The sequence below is a fragment of the Nuphar pumila genome, chromosome 11 (assembly GCF_984573655.1).
Source record: "Nuphar pumila chromosome 11, dmNupPumi1.hap1.1, whole genome shotgun sequence".
Taxonomy (NCBI): domain Eukaryota; kingdom Viridiplantae; phylum Streptophyta; class Magnoliopsida; order Nymphaeales; family Nymphaeaceae; genus Nuphar; species Nuphar pumila.
Window position 1 is genome coordinate 1,980,818 of NC_143259.1, and position 21,937 is coordinate 2,002,754.

Here is a 21,937-nt window from a genome sequence, read left to right on the forward strand (position 1 = left end):
TCATCGCCACTATTGATCTTCATCCCTGTAGTGTATAAACAAACTACCATACCTGTTTTCTCATTAGACCAAGATTGGCTGAACCACTGAAATCTCTCTCTCTCTCTCTCTCTCTCTACATATATTGTTTTCTCTTAATCTCTGCCGTTACTTTGTGCTTGCACCACCTGTATACCATGTTAATAACAAATAGCAGATAAATAAAATTAATGAATAAAAAATTCATAAAACTCTAACTGGAAAATCAATAGTAAAAATATTTAAAAGGGCTTGATCTATCAGGATAAATCACGATACTTTTAGAATAGGTGGCACTTTAAGAATATATATCATGATTTTGTTGTGTTTTTTTTTTATAAAAATATCATGATTTTTGTTGTGAGATCACCAATACTTGTTGCTTAGATCTACACATTAAGATATTGTTCTAGTACAAAGAATTTATACTTGCAACTTGGAGTTCAAGTCAACTTTGGACTTTATTCTCATTTTCTAGAAGTTGGTGTGGTGCATTTTTTTTTCAAATATGAGGTTTACATTTAATTTTGTTTATGTCTTAATTAGCAGATATTAGAGTGTTTAGTCCTCTAGTTTTCGTAAAGAGAAAGGAAGAGATAGAGATTACTCTATATGCTTTGTATGTGAGAGTGAGAGACCTGGAATCCTGTGTGCAAAGAGAATGGATCTACAAGCTTTGGGGCTTCAATAGAAAGTATTTTAATATAGTTTTTACATAGTAAATTTTTTTGTGGCCTGATGTTTTTTTTCTTTTTTCTTTTGATGATGAGGAACAGTTGCCGAGAACCTGGTCACTTAACAGGCTTGCCTCCTAAGAAGTAAACTCAGGGTGGGTTCACCAACACCCATGCCCTTACGAAACCCACTAGTTAAAGGCACCCGCACATCTGGTGAGAGTCGAACCTGAGATGAAAGGGTCAGCACCTTCTCCTCAGGCCTGCTACCATTCGGGCGACCCAGGCAGGTGTGTTCTTTCCACTTCTTTTTGGAGAGTGTTTTCTTAAGTAAATTTGTGTTTTATTCCCTTATCTTGCTTCCTCATGTGCTTTTACATTCTATTGCATTGTTGGGATTGTGTCTGTGATGACTGACTGAGATGGCTCTGTATATGCCCACAAACTATTTGTTGAATTTCCTAAAAGATTTACATGGAAGGTGAGCTTTGCACATCTATTGGTTTCTTTCCAACATTATCCTACTGCATACATGGTAAGTAGAAAACCCTACAAATTAATGTCCCTTTCATATACATGTGTGGTTCCAATAAGTGTAATGGTTAGGGCCGTGAGATCAAACTAATCCAGACAGCTAGCTGAATGGTTATGGTTCATGATGAACAAATCAATTAATTAGGTTCATCTTTCTCGGAACCTTCTCATTATTTACCCATATTTTAGACTTGTGTTTGAATAATAACCACTGATAATTACATACCTAAATAGATTTATATAGTTAGCCACATGGTCCACTTGTACCGATGGATTCGCTGTTAATTATTTATCTAAAATTCACATTATATGCATGGAGAACATGCAGCTACCTGCCTGACAACCATCCATCTTGGCATTTCTTAAGATGGGTGCATTGTCCATCTCGAAAAATATTGAGATGGATGATAAGTGAGTAGGGGTGCACATGAGCCGCGATCGAGCCGAGCTTAGGCTCAAAAAGCACGGCTCGTTCAAAAAAGTATGTGTTCAAGCTCGGCTCAAGCTCGAGGCGAGATTGAACGTCCAAAGTACAAAATCAGCTTGACTCAAGTTCGAGCCTGGTTCAGCTCGGCTTGAGCCAAGTTGATTTGTTTAAAAAAAGTGTTTTCCAACAAGCCTAAAGGGCAGATTCGAACCCCGACCTCACGCACAAGTGAGTCAGCCACTCAGTAGTTGCCAGTAGTGGAGCTGCATAAAAATGGCCTCTTTACCTAAATATATCGACATAGTTAGATGGATGTGGCTCTGGATCCTTATGGATCCCTTTTATTAAGGCCCTAGCTTGAACATGATTTGGGCTTGTTCTAGGTTTAAGGCTCGATTGCTGAATAAATCATCCTGCTGTAATTGGATATCAAACCCAATTACTATTGCTATACGATTGGCAAACCAATTGGACTGCAATTAGCATTTATTATCCCTTGATTATAACTACTGCTGTGGAGGGCTGTCAACAGGTTGGGTATCCGAACCATCCAAGCACTCAGATTCGGGTCCGGGGCCAGATTATATTTTGTTGAGAAAATGAAATCTACCTAACCTACATAATTTAAGGGGTATTCAGAATTATTACCTTTTTACATAAAAATATATAAGGAAACACTCGAGTCATCCAAGTCAGGTCGGACATCAACAAAGTCATAGTTCAAACCCACCACCCTACATGTTACTAGGTTCGGATTCAGGCCACCTTGGATATAACGTTCGTATCAGCATTTTTATGTCTATACCCGGATATCTGGGTTCAAAACATATTGGGTACCCAAGACGAACCCGACCCGTTGGCAGCCCTAGAGACATGGGACCCACCACTAGCCTGTCAACTTGTGGCCTATGTCACAAAGATTCCTGGACACGAGGCTTGCAAGTTCGAACATTTTTTGAAAAATAGATATACGAAGACACAAATTTTTAGTTTATAATTAATAAAAAACTATTTTTTGATATTTTAATAATAGAAAATGCCTCCTCGTGTCACCAGAAACACACACCCCAATAACGGCGTGTCCAGTGTCCCTGTGACATAGCTTGTTGCCAATTGGAATCTGCAAAAGCCACATTGTCCCATTTGCTACAAAAGTAACTGGGGAACACAGGAGCCCACCACCATATCTCAAACACAAAAAGATCAAACCCTACCTAGATTGCCATGGTCCAGAAAAGTCCCCCAAGTGTGGAGACACGGATATTTTCCACTGTCTAGTTTCCATACTTTTAAAATACCAATGGGGGGGCTCAGCTTGTCTGGCAGGAGCAGTTAGGGCACATCACCTTGTGTTGGGACGTTGCAAGTTCGAATCCCAATGGTATGGTTAAATAACTGGTAGGGGTCTGCCTAACCGGAGTTTTCTCTGTAGTAAAGATAAAAAAAAACTATTGTGGTCCTGCCTGTGTCAATATATCCCACTTGAACAAATTTAGGATGTGTAGGCTTTTGATTAGGAGTCTTGAATCGGACTTGTGTTGCAGTTTCTTTAGTACTCTCATGCTCTCTGATGTTTACACCGAATCCAGAGTCAGATGAAAAAAAAGATAAAACTGAATCCAGATCAGATTAGTCTAAAACCTGATATTTACACAATCAGATTCAGGTTTAATAGATTCAAAAATTTCATTGCAAAATTAATAACCTGATCATGTAGCATCTATTTATTGCACAGTGCCTGCACTCTTATCAGATCCCAGAGACAGAGAGAGAGAGAGAGGTTCCCTCTGCTTTTCTAGAGAGAGAAATTCAATAATTCTCCATGCTCTTGTACTCAGCAATTATGTCTGTAATTTGTGATCAACATTTATGTCTGTAATTTGTGACTGCAACAAGAGCTAGGTGGGAATCAATTCACTCATTAGTATTACTGTGGGGTCAATAAGTGTGACAGTGAGTACCTCGCCGTTTCTGTGACATAAATAATGCTCAATAACTCCAGTATTCCTCTCTCTCTCTCTTATTAATTTCACAATTCGGGTAAAAAATGTGATTTCTGCAATGTTATCCAAAAAAAGAAAAATGATAACAAATATGATTTCTACTTTGTTATCCAACAAAAATTGGGTCACAAATGTTATCATGAGAACATTTGAAAGTACTTTATTGTATGCTGGCAATGCTTTTGCATGATAATTGTTAGGAATTCAAGTTTGAGCAGTGAATCCACAATTAGAATCCAAAGATCAAGTTCCCGTAATGAGATAGCCTGTTTCCTATATAGGGATGATTGAACCATTTCCTTTTTCTTTTTTCCTTTTAATTTCATAAAAAAGACTTTAATAGATAAGTTGGTCAGTTTAATTTTATATTTAAATTCAGATTTTCATTAACTATTATGCACTCTTGCTTTCGCTGGCTCTGACCTGGTTTTTGGCGAGGGTTCATCATCATTAAAAATCATATCAATACTGAAGCTAAAACCCAACCCGTTAACTCATACGAGTCTATTTTTTTCCAGTCATACTCAAACCCGAAACTGACCCAAATCAAAATGGGTCTATCAAAGAATCCAACGTGATTATACCTGAACCGATACATACCAAAACCCGCTAACCCATATGGGTCCATAATTTTTAGCTGTACTCGAATCCGAATATGAACCTGAACCCTACCGGTTACACCCCTACTTGTATCATATGTTTCAACCTAAAAATACAATTTTTTGAGGGTTGACAAGTCAGTATGTTGCAAGTCATTGATTTTTCAACTCCCACACAATTGGGCGTACACGTGAAAAACAAGATGTAAAGATTTTTTCACTAAGAGGTTTCTTACCCACGAAGGTTCAAAGGTAGATGTGGTTAGGTAGATTAGCCCAATATTCCAATTTGGGTTCGGACCGGTTTGGCGGATTAAGATGGACGATCCACTAAGGCACAGTCAAGCAACGTATATGAGTTTCGCGCTTGTGTGATCGATCCTCTTTGTTTCCTTCCTTTTTTTTTTACTTTCCTAGACAGACCATCAAATTCCGATTTCTAATAACTAAAATAAATAAATATCTAAGAAATAAATAGAGGGTATTTAAAATCCCGGCCGGGAATCTGTCTCTCTCTCTCTATCTCGTTCAATTTCCGTAGCGACGAGGATTCGGCCGAAACGGCGGTCGTCGTTATTCGTTGCGAATTCCAACCACCGTCGTGGGGCGTTTTAGGTGACGCGATCGCCCGCATTTTCCTTTGATCGGTAACCCGGGAATCTCCTTTCGCGCGAAGTCGTTTTCCCGATTTTACTGGGTTTTCTCCTCCGCGTGGACTCGCTATATTGCGGGAATTACGGTATTGAGATCGGATTCCGTGGCAGGTTTCGAGGTGTTTTGATCGGGAGTCGCTGGGGTTCCGCATGTGGAGTCGGTGGGGGCAGTCTCGTGTGGGATTTGGTAAAGTTGCGCCGGGTAGGGTTTTTGTTTCGCAAACTGTTCGAATCTGGTAGTGGAATTGTTCGGTTCGTGATGTTTTGATTGATTTTCTCGACGAATTTCGCGATTTTTCTTTTGAAGGTGCGAAGATTCTTTCGTGGTGCTCGCAGAATATATCGCCCAGGTTAGGGCTTTCTTTTCGCCTTTATTGTTGCACAATTCATCTTGATTGGATTCAATTGTGGGGAAATTTGGAGCGTTTTATGTGGATATATGCAGGATTTGGTATGTAATTCTTTCTGGCATAAGGAATAACGTTTGGGATTTTGGTCCTATTTTGGCAGGAAAATCGTGATTTGAGGGAACTCCAGGGTTTTGAATAAGTATTCGGTATTGATGCGTACGAAGGGTTGCGTGTCAGGGAGCGGTTTTGTTTCCGAAGTTTATCGGTGAATTGTGGGATTTGGAGTTAGAGTTTGATGGTTTTTGTCGGTTTTCTGTTGAGAAATGGACTCGACTAGGAGCTGGTTTCAGAAGTTTCAACCAAGAGATAAGCTGCGGTCGTCGAGTAAGAAGAAGGACACGACGAACGTGAAGGAAGGGATGAAGCCCACGAACGAGGACGCGCCGTCAAATGTCACTAAGCAGAGGGTCGCGGCTGCGAAACAGTATATCGAGAATCACTACAAGTCTCAGATGAAGAGTTTGCAAGAGCGGAAGGAGAGGTATAGTTTTCGTATTTTCCCCTGATTCCTTTCTTTATTTGGGTTTGGATGATTGTGCTTTTTTTGTCTTATCACTCCTCCTGACACCCCACATGTTGCAAGATTGACTAGGAAAAAAAAACTATAACAGTTTGAATTGCAACATTTATTTTTTGGATGCGCATGGGAATTCCCAACTTTAATACCGTAACAAGTTGATGTTTGCTCGTGTTTTGTTTATTTATGTATGAAATTGACACTTGCATCTCTTTTACGGTTTGCTGGACTCCAGCAGTTGCTACATGTGTGTATATGGGGAACATATTATTTCTATTTTTCTTCCCATTGAAGGGTTTATGAATATCTTTCTTTCAACTTTTACATGAAAATTTGTTTTTTTTCTTAATTGGCAACGTTGTATATCTTTGGAAAGATAACAGTTCATGGATCATCACTTGAGGTATCTTTGGATACATTCATTAAGCAATCTGTTTCAGCTGGAATTCCTGATCCATACGATATTTGAACTTGGATACCTGACAGATGTGTACAGTGTTTTTATTAAGTCCCATATCGCGATCTCCAATCAATTTGAGTTGGAGTTTAAGACCTGATATGTGGGTGTTAGTTTGGAATTATAATTTTGATTTTCAAAATTCAGTTAATCCTGGCACATTTCTATAGCTTGTAAATGTTTAGTTATGCAGGTGGAGATTTAGGTGGACATCACTGTAATTTTGATTGGGAGAGGATTCTGTTAAACTGTATATACATATAATGTATATATATCAAGGTTGTAAGTATCGTATCGTTATCTGTATTAGTCGTGTGGAAATTAGCCTGTAACGTATTGTATTGTAAATTTTCAAAATTTCCAAAAAAAATCAAGAAAATCAGAAAAAATTAACAAAAGTTATAAAAAAAGCATAACACATGAAACAATGATGAATTGCACAAAATACAACCATAAAATCACAAATGAAGCATTTCTTTCTCTATGAGCTACATAATGTCTCTATGAGCTACATAAGACTCATGCCACAAGACTCATACTTTCATATTACAAAAACAAAATATTATATAAAACTTCAAAAATCATCATCATCATCATCATCATCTTCTTCTTCTTCTTTTCCTGCTAAAATTAATAACAACCCATGCAATTGATAACTGACATTGTAAATAAAAGGCAATTACATTATTTAAATTTTAAACACAATTAAAGTCTTAACTAACAATATTAAATTCACATCCAAGTTATACTAAAATGTTATAAGTCATAACTAAACTACTAAGAGTTTATGATAACTAAAAACATTACATTTAATCAATGTCTTACATGCCAATCTTCATCTCTAAAGTTCTAGATTATAAGGATCTTAAAACTAAACTATCTTTTAGAGCCTATTTGCCAAACATTAGGACAATAATTCCTCAGTGATGCATCCAACTACCGCACGATGATCTCTTTATCTTCGGCTATTTTTTTGGCAAGAGGGTCATCATCATCATCTTCAGAATCTGGAACAATGGTTGAAAGTTTTTTTTCTTTACATTTTTGCAAAATTCTTCTTCTTTGAATTTTTTCTAGTTCAACAATAACATCATCATGAAAAGTGGCAGGAATAGATGAATAATCACATGAATGTACATTTTGATGAAGACCTGCAATATGTTGCTTAAATCTATGCAGTCCACCTCTAATAATAGCTTCACAAAACGGACATCTCAATGATGACCCTGGTCGTGTTTTATCATCCATGCTTCTACAATATTGCCATGCAGAATAATTTCAATAAGATGAATATGAAGACAACATCAAAAGATCTAAAATAAAACATAACCAATTAACCACCAAATTAAAATATAGGCATACAAATATTCGACAACAAGTTTACACACACATAACAAACTTAAGTCCTAGCAGTTTCCCTAAAAAAACTCAATAAGAAGCAAAGAATATAATTTTTTGAGTGAAAAAAAGTGTGGAAATGCACTCTTAAGAAAATTGCAAAATCCCTCTCTCTTGCTCACAGATCGACCCCCAAATTGCTTTCACGACTCCTAGGGTGTGTTTGTTCTCCTGTAATGGCCATCTATACAAATGATGGAGTTGGCCTTCAAGAGGTATTTAAAACTCAAAAAGTAAAAAAATAACTTTTAGTTTTAGCTTTTTTAAAGCGTGTCGAAGGTGTATCGTACAATACGAGTCGATGCAAGAGTGTATCATATAATACAGCCAATATAGATACGATACACACTCGTATAGTGATACGAGTGTGTATCGTATCGGTTTCTCCAAAAGTTGCGATACATACAACGCTGACATATATCTTCTATATATATGTGTGTGTGTGTGTCTATATGTATACATACTCATGTATGTATAAATGTGTATTATATATATTAAATACTTGTAATATTTTTTTTTCTTATTTTCCTTTCTTTTTGACTAGTCAACCTAGTATTGACTAGGAATTTCTAACCATTGGAGCAAGTCCAACGGTTACAAATAGAGACGTTGGACTATCTCCAATGACTCTTTTGGGCTTCTTTGTGTTTTTACAAAGGGGGTAAATTCCCTCGTTCATGTAATGCTTCTTGCATTTTTGTGACTTAATAAAATAATATTTTTTACTCTCTTATGCAAACCCTTAGTGGCATTTGTGTGAAATATGCTCTTAGTAGCACTTTGTGAGTGATCCCTTAGTCGCATTTGTGCTTGTTTGTGAGTGTGCCCATTAGTGGCATTTGTGCTTGTGCACTTTGGAATCCTTGGTGGACACTTGTTCGTGCATGAAGGCCTTTTCTTCCTCTCTTTACATAGTATCAAAGCTTGGTGGTGCTTGCTCATTGGTGATTCACATTCAAGTGTTTGTGTGATCGTGCATTGCTCTCTTGAAGATTGGCTTGGTTCGTTGGTTTGGGTGCTTGTGCTCTTGTTCCTTTCCTATATCTATTTCTCTTTGTCATCTCATCTCTTTCCCCCTCTATGTATCTCTCTTACCCTTGTAAAAATTGATGACAAAGAAAGTGTCACCATCGTGCCCATTAAGCTTAACAATACAATCTATGTAATGTGTTCTTCAATTATGAAACACCATATTTGGGGAAAGGGTTGTGAGCAGTGTTGTGAAAAGCGTTGAGGCGTAGCGAGGCGCTCCACCAAAATCTGAGGCGAGGCGTAAGCCTCGAGTCGCAAAGCGTAAGCCTCAAAAAAATTTGTTTTTTGTAACTTAAAAAAACTATAAAAATGATCTAAAATTATAAATAAATAAGAAATGCTTTATTGATGAAGCAACAACCAATAAAAAATAAAAAAATCTCAAATAAATACGGAAAAAATATGAGATTTTTGCTAGATTTATTTTGAATCTTTTAAAATTGTACAGTATAGAAAAAAAATCTCTAATGCTTAAGTAACTAGATGCAAAGGGGTTAAATTCATCTTTATTGTAGGCATTACAGAATCCAACCTAGTAAGATCTTACTTTAAATTCAAATTCAGAGTCATATGGGAAAATATAATACGGAGCCTACATTGACTGGTAATCAGATACATTCTATATGTAATTAGTTCATTATCCTATGGGTTTAAATTCTGATTTGGTTCAGATTCAGATGTAAGACCAGAGTTACCAGTCGAGGAAGCGGGAGCGGGAAGCGATACGGGAAGCGGGAGCGGGAAGCGAGGCACTTTCAAAAATTTAGGAAGCGGGGAAGCGTGGGACCACTTAGAAGAAAATTCCGAACCGTCTCGGAAACGACCTAGGAAGCGAACTGGAAGCGAGGGGAAGTGAAAAAAATGGAAAAAATGGGGAAGCGAGGGGGAAGCGTGGGGGAAGCGCTTCCCATAAAAGGGAAGCACGCTTCCCAAAAAAGGGGGACGCTTCCCCTCACGCTTCGGAAGCGCGACGTTTCGCGCTTCCGAAGCGCGCTTCGGGGAGGCGCGCTTCCCCTTTTGCCTAGGCGCTTCCGGTAACTCTGTGTAAGACTGCATATTGAACTCGAATCTGATTATTTACTACCTGCCAGCTCTACTGAATCCTGCTAATTGGATATGGATTTGTTAGATATTCAACCTAAATCTAAACCAGAACTAAGTTTGAAACGTGATCATTCCAATGCCCCCAAGGCCACACTAAATCTATTGTAAAGAAGTGTAAAATCTCTTATTGCTTAGGCGTTTCATGCACAACCAAAATCAATACAAGAGTGCAAATGGATCAGATTTGAATTTTTTTCCCAAACAGAAACCTTAATTAAAATAAAATCAAATTTGTATATCTTGATACTTTTTCAGATTCATGATCTCAGGCCATTCCCTTTTTTCTCGGTTAGAAATTTTGGATTTCTAACGGTTTTGAGACCTCAGAGATCCCCCAGTTGAATGAAGGTCGGATTTGGGGTGGTCCGCATGTCTAGATCGGATCTTGAACCGCAAGCCATGCAGACACACCCTAAGTGTGTTTGTTCTTGTGTATTTCATCTTCCCATCTCCCCTTTTTTCCTTTATCGGAACATTTTGAAGAGTTTGAGCATGCAGGGCAGTGAAACAAGCCGAGCCACTCAAACTCATAAAAGAGGCTTAACAAGCTGAATGTGAACAATGGCTACTTGGCTTAGCTTGACTCGTATATGCTCGTTACAAATTTTAACACTAAAGGAGATTAGAACTCAACTGAACTGCAGACTGAAATTTTGCACAAAAAAATAACATAAAAGAAAAATATATACAAATATATAAAACATGTACCTCTTCTTCTTCTTCTTCTTCTTCCGAAACCCAAGCTCGGGTTAGGTTGACAGACGAGATGAAGAGAGGTGGGAGAGAACGAGAAGAGAAGTGGGAGACGAGTGAGGGATTGTGAGAGAGAGATGAGTGAGAGGCAAGTGAGAGACTACGAGAGACGAATGAGGGACTGCGAGAGAGAGATGAGCGAGAGACGAGAGAGAGAATGCGAGATGTGAGAGAGAGACTGCGAGACAAAATAAAAAATTAGGGCTTAGGATGGGGGGTGGGGCTGATTTAATAACATCTAAGTTTTGGTCAAATGGGGGCTTTGACCCCCGTTTTACCAACAAAATGAGGCGCATACGCCTCTCATTGAGGCGCATTTCGCCCCAAGGCGTGCGCCTCAAGGCGTATGAGGCGCACGCCTTGAACCTTTTGCGCTTTATATGTGTTCCTCAAGGCATAAAGCCCCTCGCCTTGAGGCGAGGCACGCTTTTTGCGCCTTGAGGCGCGTTTTTAATAACACTGGTTGTGATGATTAGTTGATGGATCCGATTCAGAGCCTAAACTAGTTCTCACTAAGGTGGAGAACGGAAAGGAAGTTCCTCTTTCAGATGAAGAGAAAACTAAGGCTTATCTAATTATGAGAAAAAGTGAAAATAATGGATATGCCAATAAAGCTTGAGAATACCCCAAAAATATGTATTCCCTTAAGGATATTGTACATGTTGCAACTTGCATGACAAAGTTCGAACTATGACTCAAGGTGACAAAAGTATAAGGGAATATTATAATGAGTTATTTGAACTTTGAGAAGAATTGACACTTTTTAAACCAAAATAGCATTGCCCAGAAGACATTGAGCTCCGACAAAAGCAAATGGACATGGGGTATTTCTATCAATTTGAATGGATTGAAGCCCGAATTTGAATCTACAAAATCTGCCTTTTTACGGAAAAGAGAAATTTCCTCTATTGTTGATAAAATAGAGGAGCTAAGTATATAAGATAATAGATTGAAGAAGCATTCTCTTAAAAATGATGAAAAATTTGTATTGGCCGTTTCTAGGCCCATAACCTATACTCATGCATGTAGACTACCACACTTTGAGAGACAAGCAAATGAGTATTACAATAAAAGAATTTTTTTTTGTCATTATTGTCATGAACCAGGACACATAAAACTTGTGTCCTAAGTTGAGAAGAAGGGACAAAAGGAAGATGGCTTTGGTTGAACCACCTCAAGAGACAAAGGTTGTTGATGCTCCTCAAGATTCATCAATTGGAGCAATGTCTTGGTCACAATTGGTGGAAGCTCTTCAACCTCTTCTTGGAGGTCCATATTCTTCAATCAAAGCCGCAATTTCATCTTATTCCACCCTTGGTAAGTCTCCTTGGCTTATCGATTTTGGTGCATCTTTTCAGATGACCCAAAGTCATGATATTCAACTGGATGCCATACTAACTTAAGAGAGTCAAATGTTTTCAATGCTGATGGTACCTCTTTCGAAATTAAATAGGAAATTTTGAGAAAAATCTTTCAAACTAAAAAAAAAATTCAAAAAATTAGATGCATTTCCAAATTAAATTTAAAACTTCTATGTTGGGTGTAGGATCGTCGGTCCGTGAAGTTGATTGGGAAAGGTTATAGAGAAGAAGGCCTTTATTATATGTTTTTTTTGGAGATATCCAAAAATACTTTTTGTTGTAATGTTCAAAAATTAGATATAGATTTGTAGTATAAAAGATTAGGACATCCAAATGTATCCAAAATTCAATAATTTTCAAGTTTGAAAAAAAATTGTGATATTGATTTGTAATGAAAGCAAGAGAAATACAAAAGAGCCACCAATGACATATAATGATCAAAAGAGAGTGCACAAGCACAAGTCCACAAGCACAAGTCCACAAGGGGAGAATACACAAGCCAATCAATGGCAAATACATAAGATCAGAAGAAAGCATTAATAAAAATAGGGACAAGGTGTCCCTTTTTATACATCTCAAAAGGGGCCAAGGGAGCCCTATATAGTCGTTGGAAGCTCTCAACAACTATATTTATAGCCGTTGGCGCGAGACTTTATGATCATTTGATCATAAAGCCCTTACATTAAAAGGAAATTACAAAAAAATAAAATAAAATACAAAAAGATTGAAGTGCCTCTAATGGGCACAACCTATTACATAAATGTGTAATGATAAAAGTACTCTTAATGGGTATTACCTATTATAATAAATTTGAAATGACAGTCATTTTGCTCCTCTACTTTGATGATATGACTATCATTGAATGGGACAAACATAGAGTTGAAAATATTAAAAAAATTCTTAAAACTAATTTTGAAACAACTGATTTTGATTTTTTAAGATACTTTCTAGGTATAAAGGTTGCTTATTCTCCTTGAGGGTATCTATTATTTGAGTCTAAATTTGTTTCTTATATTATTCTCAGGTTTGGTATCACGGATGATAAGAGGGTTGATAGTCCCGAAGTTACAAATTTAAAGTGAAAATTGGTGATGAGGAGCCTCTTAATGATCCAACACCTTATTGACAACTTATTGAAACTCTCTTTTATTTATCAATTACTATACCTGATATTGCACATGCTGCACACACAACTAGTCAATTTTAGCATGCTCCCATATCTGTTGACATGAGGGTTGTTTTGCGTATTTTTAGATATCTTAAAATTTTTATTTCTAGAGGCATGTTTATGTAGTATTCGTCTGCATTAGATTTGATTGTTTATATTGATGCAGATTGGAGAGGTGATCCCAACAATAAACACTCGACCAAAAGTGTTTGTGTTTTCTTAAGTGAATCTCTAATCTCGTGATGGTGCAAAAAGCAAAAAAATGTCTTTCTTTCTTCAGCAGATGTTGAATATCGAACCATGACTACTACTACGATGAAGGTGATATGGCTGAGAAGACTGTTGACCGATATGAAAATCTAAATTCAAGGAGCTTTAAAGATGTGTTGTAACAATAAGAGCACTATCTCAGGATCTACTTTGCCAACAATCACACATTTCATGAGAGAAGCAAACACATCGAGTTAGATTGCCGTTATGCATGAGATAAATACCTTCAAGACACCCTTGATCTACCTTATGTTATTTCAAAGTACCAATTGGTAGATTTCTTTACCAAACCTCTCTCAACTCTTAGATTTCACTTAGCAAACTTTCGGTTATTTTACCGTAAGTTCGAGGGGGAGTGTTAAATTGTATATACATATAATATATATATTCTATATATATATGTATCTATATGTATACATATATGTATACATATTATATATGTATATAAATATGTATTATGTATATATTTAAATACTTGTAATATTGTTATTTTCTTATTTTTTTTACTAGTCAACCTAGTGTTGACTAGGAATTTTTAGTCGTTGGAGCTAGTCCAACTGCTACAAATAGAGTCCATTTTGTATGGTTTTCTTCGATTCAGTTGGTTTCTCATGTTTTTCTGATATTTTACTGAATGAGTCAGTATTCGCTCAAAATGTCACAGATTGGTTTTCACTTGTCATTCTTAACCCTTTTGTCATTGGCATTTTAGTCTTCAAAATCCCTGGCTACTGTATTTCTAATCTTTAGTACTGTGATCTCTAATGTTTGTCTGTCATGGTCCCTCTCCTATGCATTTGACGTTGTCAACATATTCCTCATGCATCATGCGACTGCCATCTATGCTCCTGCATACTGTAAGGTGCAACTATGCCTGTAAGGGCTGGATTGATGCTGTTATGCCTTTTCCAGGTGGATTTTATTTCACATTTGAAGTTACTATCTGAATCTGAATTGTTCATGCTTACCTTCTCTTCATCTGAATAGAGGCTGGTGGAGATGTTTGGGTGCTTATTTCTATGTACCACCAAATTTGTATTGTGAACTCTATTTGAAATTAGTTAATTTCCCATGGGTGGCTTTTTTTTGTCATGAGTTCTGGATTACCTGACATCCCCCCCCCCCCCCCCCCCCCCTCATTTTTTGGTAGTCAAGCTTGTGATGTGCTCTTGGTAGTATTTGAACCCTGGAGGGCCTGGACCCCTTGGTCAACATACTGTCACTCTAGGCATCCAGCTTATTCAGCTCATTATCTGAAGTTATATTGATCTTTTAAAATATACAGTTTTTGATATTGACAATCTTTTCTCATTTTTTTTTTCTGGATCAGGCGATGGACATTGGAGAGAAAGTTGGCTGATGCTGATGTTTCTGTGGAAGAACAAAACAATCTTTTGAGATCTTTGGAGAAAAAGGAGACTGAGTATATGCGTCTCCAGAGACATAAAATGGGTTCTGATGATTTTGAACCTCTGACGATCATAGGCAGGGGTGCTTTTGGAGAGGTACTTTTCTTTAGTATTAGCAATCAGTTTTTCTATTTCCATTGAAGTATGTTATTCTTGGTATTTCTGTTTTTAACCAGTGATAATTAAGGGTTGGGAATCGGGCTGGGCCGACTCACTAATTGATCGGGTCATTGACCCGGTCAACGGTCCGCCCCGTTTACTAACGGGCTGGGTTTTGGCCCGGTTCTTAAGGGGCTCGGGTTTGAAGAGAAGCCCATGGCCTGGCCCAACTGGCGGGCTCGGTCCGGCCTGGCTCAATCTTAAAATGCATAAATGCTTGACTGAAATTATGGGTTAATGAGAGAATAGCAAGTTCCCATGCAACTAATTAGGTAAATAGTAATAATTAACAAATAGCAAGTTCTCATGCAACTAATTAAGTAAATAATAATAGTTATCCAAGTTACTATGTAATAGTTAATTTTAAAAATGTTTATATTATTAAAAAATTAATAAATAACTCTGAGCCCGGACCACATATATAACGGGATGGGTTTCGGCCCGGTACCTAATGGGCCTGGGCCTAAAATCATGGCCCAAACCCAGCCCATGGCGGGCTGGGTTGTCTTGCCCCATCGGGCTGCCGGGCCGGTTGCCCAACCCTAGTGATAATAGTGTCTGGTTATGCTGGTTTGCATTCATTGCAACTCAACTCATTTCATCACTTTTTAGCACATGAATCCAATTGCTCCTACCTTGTATTCATTGTTGTGTTCTATGATATTTTGGATACCTGCAATCTCTGCCGTTTCAGATGTTAGCTTTCTAGTTCTCTTCCATTCTAGTTTTTCCTTTAATTATAATCCTCTCAATACTTTATTTATGGTCATCCTACATTTGAAGTTTGAGCCTGAAGATGAGTCCTCATTATATGTGGAACAAATATGGTATAGATAATAGAAGCTGTTTTAGTAAGGTGGCAGGCTAAGTGAGCATTGAGACATTCTTTCCAATTGGAGCATGTGCTGAAGATTCTTGTTATGAAAAGAAATATGTCCTCTGCTTTTGTTGATTCTAGTTGCATGCTTAAATTGTTGGCAATATGTTCAGTTCATCCAATTTTCATATCAAAACACGTTTTTTCATGAGGTCTTCCAACGCGCTGACATAAATGTGCTACCTTCAAAAGGCTTATGATTTGTATTGTCACCATATTATATTTTGTTTAGCTTTTGACTTCTGAATGTTGGACCAGTTCCTTGTAGTCATGTTCTCCCTGATTTATTTTATTTGGTTGTAATTTCATTTTAATAGTGCAGGTTAGGGTTTGTAGAGAGAAGGCAACTGGCCATATTTATGCAATGAAGAAGCTTAAGAAGTCAGAGATGCTTCGTAGGGGCCAGGTGAATTTTGTTTGATGTGTGAAAAATCCTGTTTCCTAGCCTGCCTTATCCTGACTTCTGTATGTGCTTTATGATGTTGGGTTAGGTTGAGCATGTTAAAGCTGAAAGAAATCTTCTTGCTGAGGTTGACAGCAATTGCATTGTGAAACTCTATTGTTCTTTTCAAGATGATGAGTATTTATATCTGATTATGGAGTACTTACCTGGTGGAGATATGATGACATTACTTATGCGAAAAGATATCTTGACCGAAGACGAGGCCAGATTTTATATTGGACAAACAGTTCTAGCTATTGAATCTATCCACAAGCACAATTATATTCACAGGTTTTTTTAAGTTGACCATATGGCCTTTGAACTTTTATTCTCCCTGAATTATATATTTGGAAAGGGTCCATCTCTGCATAAAATCAGAAAGAATGGACTAAATTCATTGGTTTTTGGTTGCAGAGATATCAAACCTGACAACTTATTGCTGGATAAATATGGACATATGAAGCTCTCAGATTTTGGGCTATGTAAACCTTTAGATTGCACTACCCTTCCAAGCTTACACGAGCATGATTATGGAATGGGGAAAAGTCCTACTGATTCACTGCTGGGGGATGGTCGACCAAACGTGGCACCAATGCGCACACAGCAGGAGCAGCTATTGCATTGGCAAAGGAATAGGAGGATGCTGGTAACATTTTGTTGTCTACTATTCAGAGCCTTAATACCAACCGACCAAAATGGTCTAAGATCAAGAACCTAAACAAACAATTGGTTGCTTGTGTACTTCAGTGGAGTTATGCATCCTTCTTTTACATATATACAGTGTATAAGCACGTGTTGCACATTCACCTTTCTAATTTTTAGCATTCTCATAATTAGTGTCAAGCCATTAGTTACTAGGTTCTCTACATGACCTGGCATTCTGTGAATACCAGCATCCTTTAGTTCAAATGATCCTATGCTAATGCACCAGGGTCTTTGGGCCTTACCGACCTGAAAAATGCAACCAACTGGCTGACCATGGTCAAACTTTTTAACTTTTACATGGGGCTAGATTTGTGAATCCTGTGTCTTCAGTTTATTTCTATCCAAGGCCAAAACATGAGTCAGCCTATATCCTTTATTAACTGAAAATACTAATGTCAAGATCATATATAGCCATTTGTTTTAGCATGGCTGCAAAACTTATTGTTGACTTTTTTTCTAGTCAAATCATCCATTGTAAGATGCACACTCATGACATGGATATCTATCTTGATTAGGAGGATCCTGATCTGATTGATGGAGTTACAGAACTATGTAGAGATCATAGTAGCCACATAGCCTGATTCTCTAAGTATGGTTACGATTATTGGCCCAAATTTGTCTTTAAAATTGAATATCATGAGAAAAACTTTAGGATATATTTTAACATCATCTTATTTAATGATCTCATACTGTTTTAAGCTTATAAGTCAACCAGAGTTACCGGAAGCTTCCTAGATAGGTGGGAAGCTCACTTCTCAAAAACTCGCTTTGGAAGTGTGATACTCTTTGCTTCTGAAACTTGATGAGAACATCGTTTTCCCACGCTTCTCCTATGCTTTCCACACACTTGATTTATTCTTATTATATGTTCTGGTACTCAACTTTTCATGTTGTTTATGTGTTTTCTCTCTCTCTCTCTCTCTCACTTCCATGTGCTTTCTCTAAATTGTCAGTTATCATTTTTAGATTCTATTAAAACTTTAATTCTTACACTAAAAAATCATGAAATTTAATATTAATGAATTTTATTTTAGTCTTTATTTGTGTTTCGTTTTGTTTCCCATTCAATTCTTATATTTTCTTTTTTTATTCATCGCTTCCTATACATTTTAAAATGCATCGCTTCCGCTTCCGCTTCCCGTATCGTTTCCCACTTCCGCTTCCTACTCTGGCAACCTTGGGACCGACCCACAGTGCTGCTCCATACCCGTGATGGTCTTGATCTCAGTGAGAAACAAACTTGTGGCGTCCCGGGCTACCGGACATCTTGATGCTTGCCAATCCTAGTGGGCGCCCCTGTGAGGGCTGTGTATGTGTGGTTACATTATAAAAATTTTCAACAATTTTACTGTGTTCACTGAATCACTTTCTAAAATTTCAGGCTTATTCAACTGTTGGTACACCTGACTATATCGCTCCGGAAGTATTGTTGAAGAAGGGATATGGAATGGAGTGTGATTGGTGAGACTTGTTTAGTCTTTTTGTCTGGCTAAAATTTCTACTGCCCTCCCTAAAATGATCTTTTCTCAATGACACTCTGCAGGTGGTCTCTTGGGGCTATCATGTACGAAATGCTTGTGGGATATCCCCCATTTTATTCTGATGAACCCATGTCAACTTGTAGGAAGGTAAAGATCAGGATTTGGCTTATTGTTAAAGTGTATGAAATTATTGTGGTCTCTTTGCCTTCACTTTGAATTCATGGTAACTGCTTGATCTTTTTGTTTTCCTTTGGATATGCAGATTGCCGTATGTAACAAAAATTATTTACATATTAGATTATAAATGCGTAGCAGTTCTCTAAACCTGAAGCATTGATCTTGAGGGCATGAACTAGAAGGGCACATATATGTGCATGATTTTATCTTTATGTTTATTTGTGAATTGAACTTTCATTTTGAATATCTTGGTACTAAGTTTTAGATCTAAACACACACATACATGGAGTGCATACTTGAGATTCCAGTTTATATTAGGAAATTGCTTCGCCATAATAAACATATTTTTCCAATGTATGAAATGCAAATTCAGATCTCTTAAATAAAAGAAAAATAAAACTTTAGAATATGAAAAAAATGGGACAAGACATTTGAATAACAAGGTGATATGCGATACATGGCCTGAAATGGGGTCCCAGAATAAATGTGAAAATTTAAAGGGAATGGAAAAATGCATTCAATTTTTTTTTTATTATTATGAAGAAAAAACTATTGTGCTAAAAGCAGCATTTGTCATTTTCATGGGAAATTAGATGTACTAACACTGCTACCTGTGGTGGTCGTGTATTTTCGGTCACATTACAGATAAGAATATGTTATCTCATAAGCCTGAAGTTTGCACCATCGTAAGTGTTGTCTTTTTCTGCATGTCTTGTGCCTTGACTCTTCTATTTTTCTTCTACAGATAGTGAACTGGAGAAATCATTTAAAATTTCCTGAAGAAGCTAAGCTATCAGAGGAAGCTAAAGACATAATAATCAAACTATTATGTAATGTTGAACAAAGACTTGGAACAAAAGGAGCTCATGAAATAAAGGTGTTTTGTGTTATTGATGCCGAAATCTTTGTCTGATTTTGACAACACATGAAATATTAACAGCTTGTTAATATTAGGCCCATCCATGGTTTAAAGGCGTCCAATGGGATAAATTGTATCAGATGGAGGCTGCATTTATTCCTGAGGTCAATGATGAATTGGACACTCGGAATTTTGAGAAGTTTGAAGAGGTAGTACATGGCTTTCTTCCTCAAAGGAAGTATAATCTTTGACTATTCTCATAGTCTAGAAAGAGAAAGATATAAGCACATACTATGAGAGTGCAGCTAGCTTTACTGTGATGTACATTGTCTCCTGTATTCTCATAAATTTGTATGATTGGTTTTGCAGTCTGAAAACCAGATGCTAACTCCATCAAGATCAGGCCCTTGGAGAAAGGTAAGCTTGTAATTATCTCCTGTCTGGATGTTATTATCTTGTATGCCTCTGTCTATCTTCACGCCCATGTTCTGTCTATGGAATTTCTTTTTTTCTTTTTTTGGTCTTTATATGAAAAATCTCTTCTGTTTCTTTTTTAGTTTATTTTTATTTTAAGATTTAATTGTCAAATAATTTACAGATATGATTTGGCTCATTTATTTTATTTGGTGCACAGATGCTTTCTTCTAAGGACCTCAACTTTGTGGGTTACACTTACAAGAACTTTGAAATAGTGAGCGATCAAGTTCCAGGAATTGGTCTCTCTCTCTCTCTCTCTCTCTCTCTGATCTGCAGATCCATCTGATAGAATTTAGGGTACTGTTATTTTTATCATATAGGAACATGAGCATTTTCAACTCCTTTTTGTTTAAGTTTGTTACGTCACTTGTGCCTTTACAAACTTTATCTCTCTTCCTGTTTCTAAGTTCTTTCCGTTGAACATCTTTTATGCAGCTGAGTTGAAGAAGAAGTGCAAAACAAAGAAACCATCAATCAAGACTCTCTTCGGTAACATATCAAATAAACAATTTGGGATTGATTTTTGTTTTCTCTTGTTCAGTACCTGGGCTTCTAAAACTCTTTTGCTGATGTTACAGAGTCGACCCCTGGATCTAATGCGCCTCCTCTAGGGAGCTTCTTGAACCTCTTGCCTCCACAACTAGAAGTTGCTGAGGCCAAGAAGCCATCACCTTCATAATGATAACTACTTCAGTGTGGCCAGCATTGTGTTTTATATCATCCTTTTTTTTTTAATGAAGATGATTTGATTTGCAATATAAAGGCTCTGAAAGGCAAGAAATTGGCGCATAATATGGCACCCTATCTTTTTCCATCAAAAGGTAAAAGCGTGGGGAAGTGGAGAGTGATCCTGTTTGTTATTTTTTCTTGATTCAGGTCATGTAAATTAGTTTTTCTCATAAATATGATTCTTTTACCAAACGGCTCTTTAGGTGTATATATCTTATTTTCTTTCTCATAAATATGATTGCAATTTTTTCTCTTTTTCCTACTACTTTCTGTGTTATAAGTCACAAGAAACTTCATTCTTCCAGGCCCCTGGCCTAACATGTCAGTGAGCAGGTGGCCGCTTCTTTGGCTGCTGGCGACCCGATGCTCGTCCATTACTGAACAACCTGTTTGTGTCTCTTGAGACTGGTTTTGACCTGTGCCTTGGGCCATGTTTGCAAGCTGGAAGGTAGCCTCTGAGAAAGTGGTTGAAATTTGCTTTTTTAAGGATCAAGAATTGAGATAAGTTTCACAGGCATATTCTCTACCTGTGAATCTTTTTTGCTTAATGTCGATCTTGTGACCTAGAATCACAGGATTCATATGATTGTCATTCTCAAGTGAGAATTACAATCACAGCTGGCACCTTTTTATGTTAAACTTGAGAAAGCGGTGTGCTTGTGATTTGCAATCACGGGATCTTGAGAAAATCCAAAAATCACAGACTCTCAGGTGAGAAAGTGGCTCACAGGCTTTGCAAATGTTTTAGTGAGTCATCATCGTGCCTTTCTGTTTGAATCGAGGCTTCATAAGTCGAATTTGATGTCTTGGACTGGAATTTGGACGCCGATTCTTAGGGATAACAGGCCTTATGCCTTCCGGGTTAGTGACTTGACTCATTCCAATGGCTGTCAGGCAATAAGTATCTACCATTCAGGTAACCAGACGATCAGGCCTTAGTACCTGATGTTATATTGTTACCAACTGCAAAGAAGAAAACCAGGAAGAAGTCTAAGCGATGTTCAGGTGTCTTGGGCTCAATTTGCAGGCCCAAACCGAGCAGTTCGGATTGGTATGTGCAAGCTTGTCTTTCAGAAATGAGGCCGGTTTCATTATCGATGAGTTTTCCTCAGCATGGGACTATGCTGACTGTTTGAGTCAGGCCAAATAGGAACCAACTTGGGCTTGTGGTCTAGGCTCGCAAATGATTTCGGAGTGTTGCCATTAACTATACCTATGGTTCGGTCAACATGGGCTAAGTAAGA

At 37.4% G+C, this 21,937-nt stretch overlaps 1 protein-coding gene across 1 annotated transcript; it reads left to right on the forward strand.

Annotated features, from left to right (window-relative positions):
* Positions 1-4,769: 4,769 nt before the first annotated feature.
* LOC149821592 (uncharacterized) lies at positions 4,770-20,956 on the forward strand. The gene is made up of 14 exons (XM_089981173.1): positions 4,770-5,258; positions 5,419-5,799; positions 14,709-14,883; positions 16,146-16,229; positions 16,315-16,556; positions 16,680-16,911; positions 18,352-18,431; positions 18,514-18,598; positions 19,374-19,505; positions 19,583-19,696; positions 19,857-19,904; positions 20,122-20,203; positions 20,400-20,453; positions 20,543-20,956. The coding sequence occupies exons 2-14, from the start codon at positions 5,582-5,584 to the stop codon at positions 20,641-20,643; spliced, it is 1,647 nt and encodes a 548-aa protein (XP_089837299.1). The 5' UTR covers positions 4,770-5,258; positions 5,419-5,581; the 3' UTR covers positions 20,644-20,956.
* The last annotated feature ends 981 nt before the right edge of the window (positions 20,957-21,937 follow it).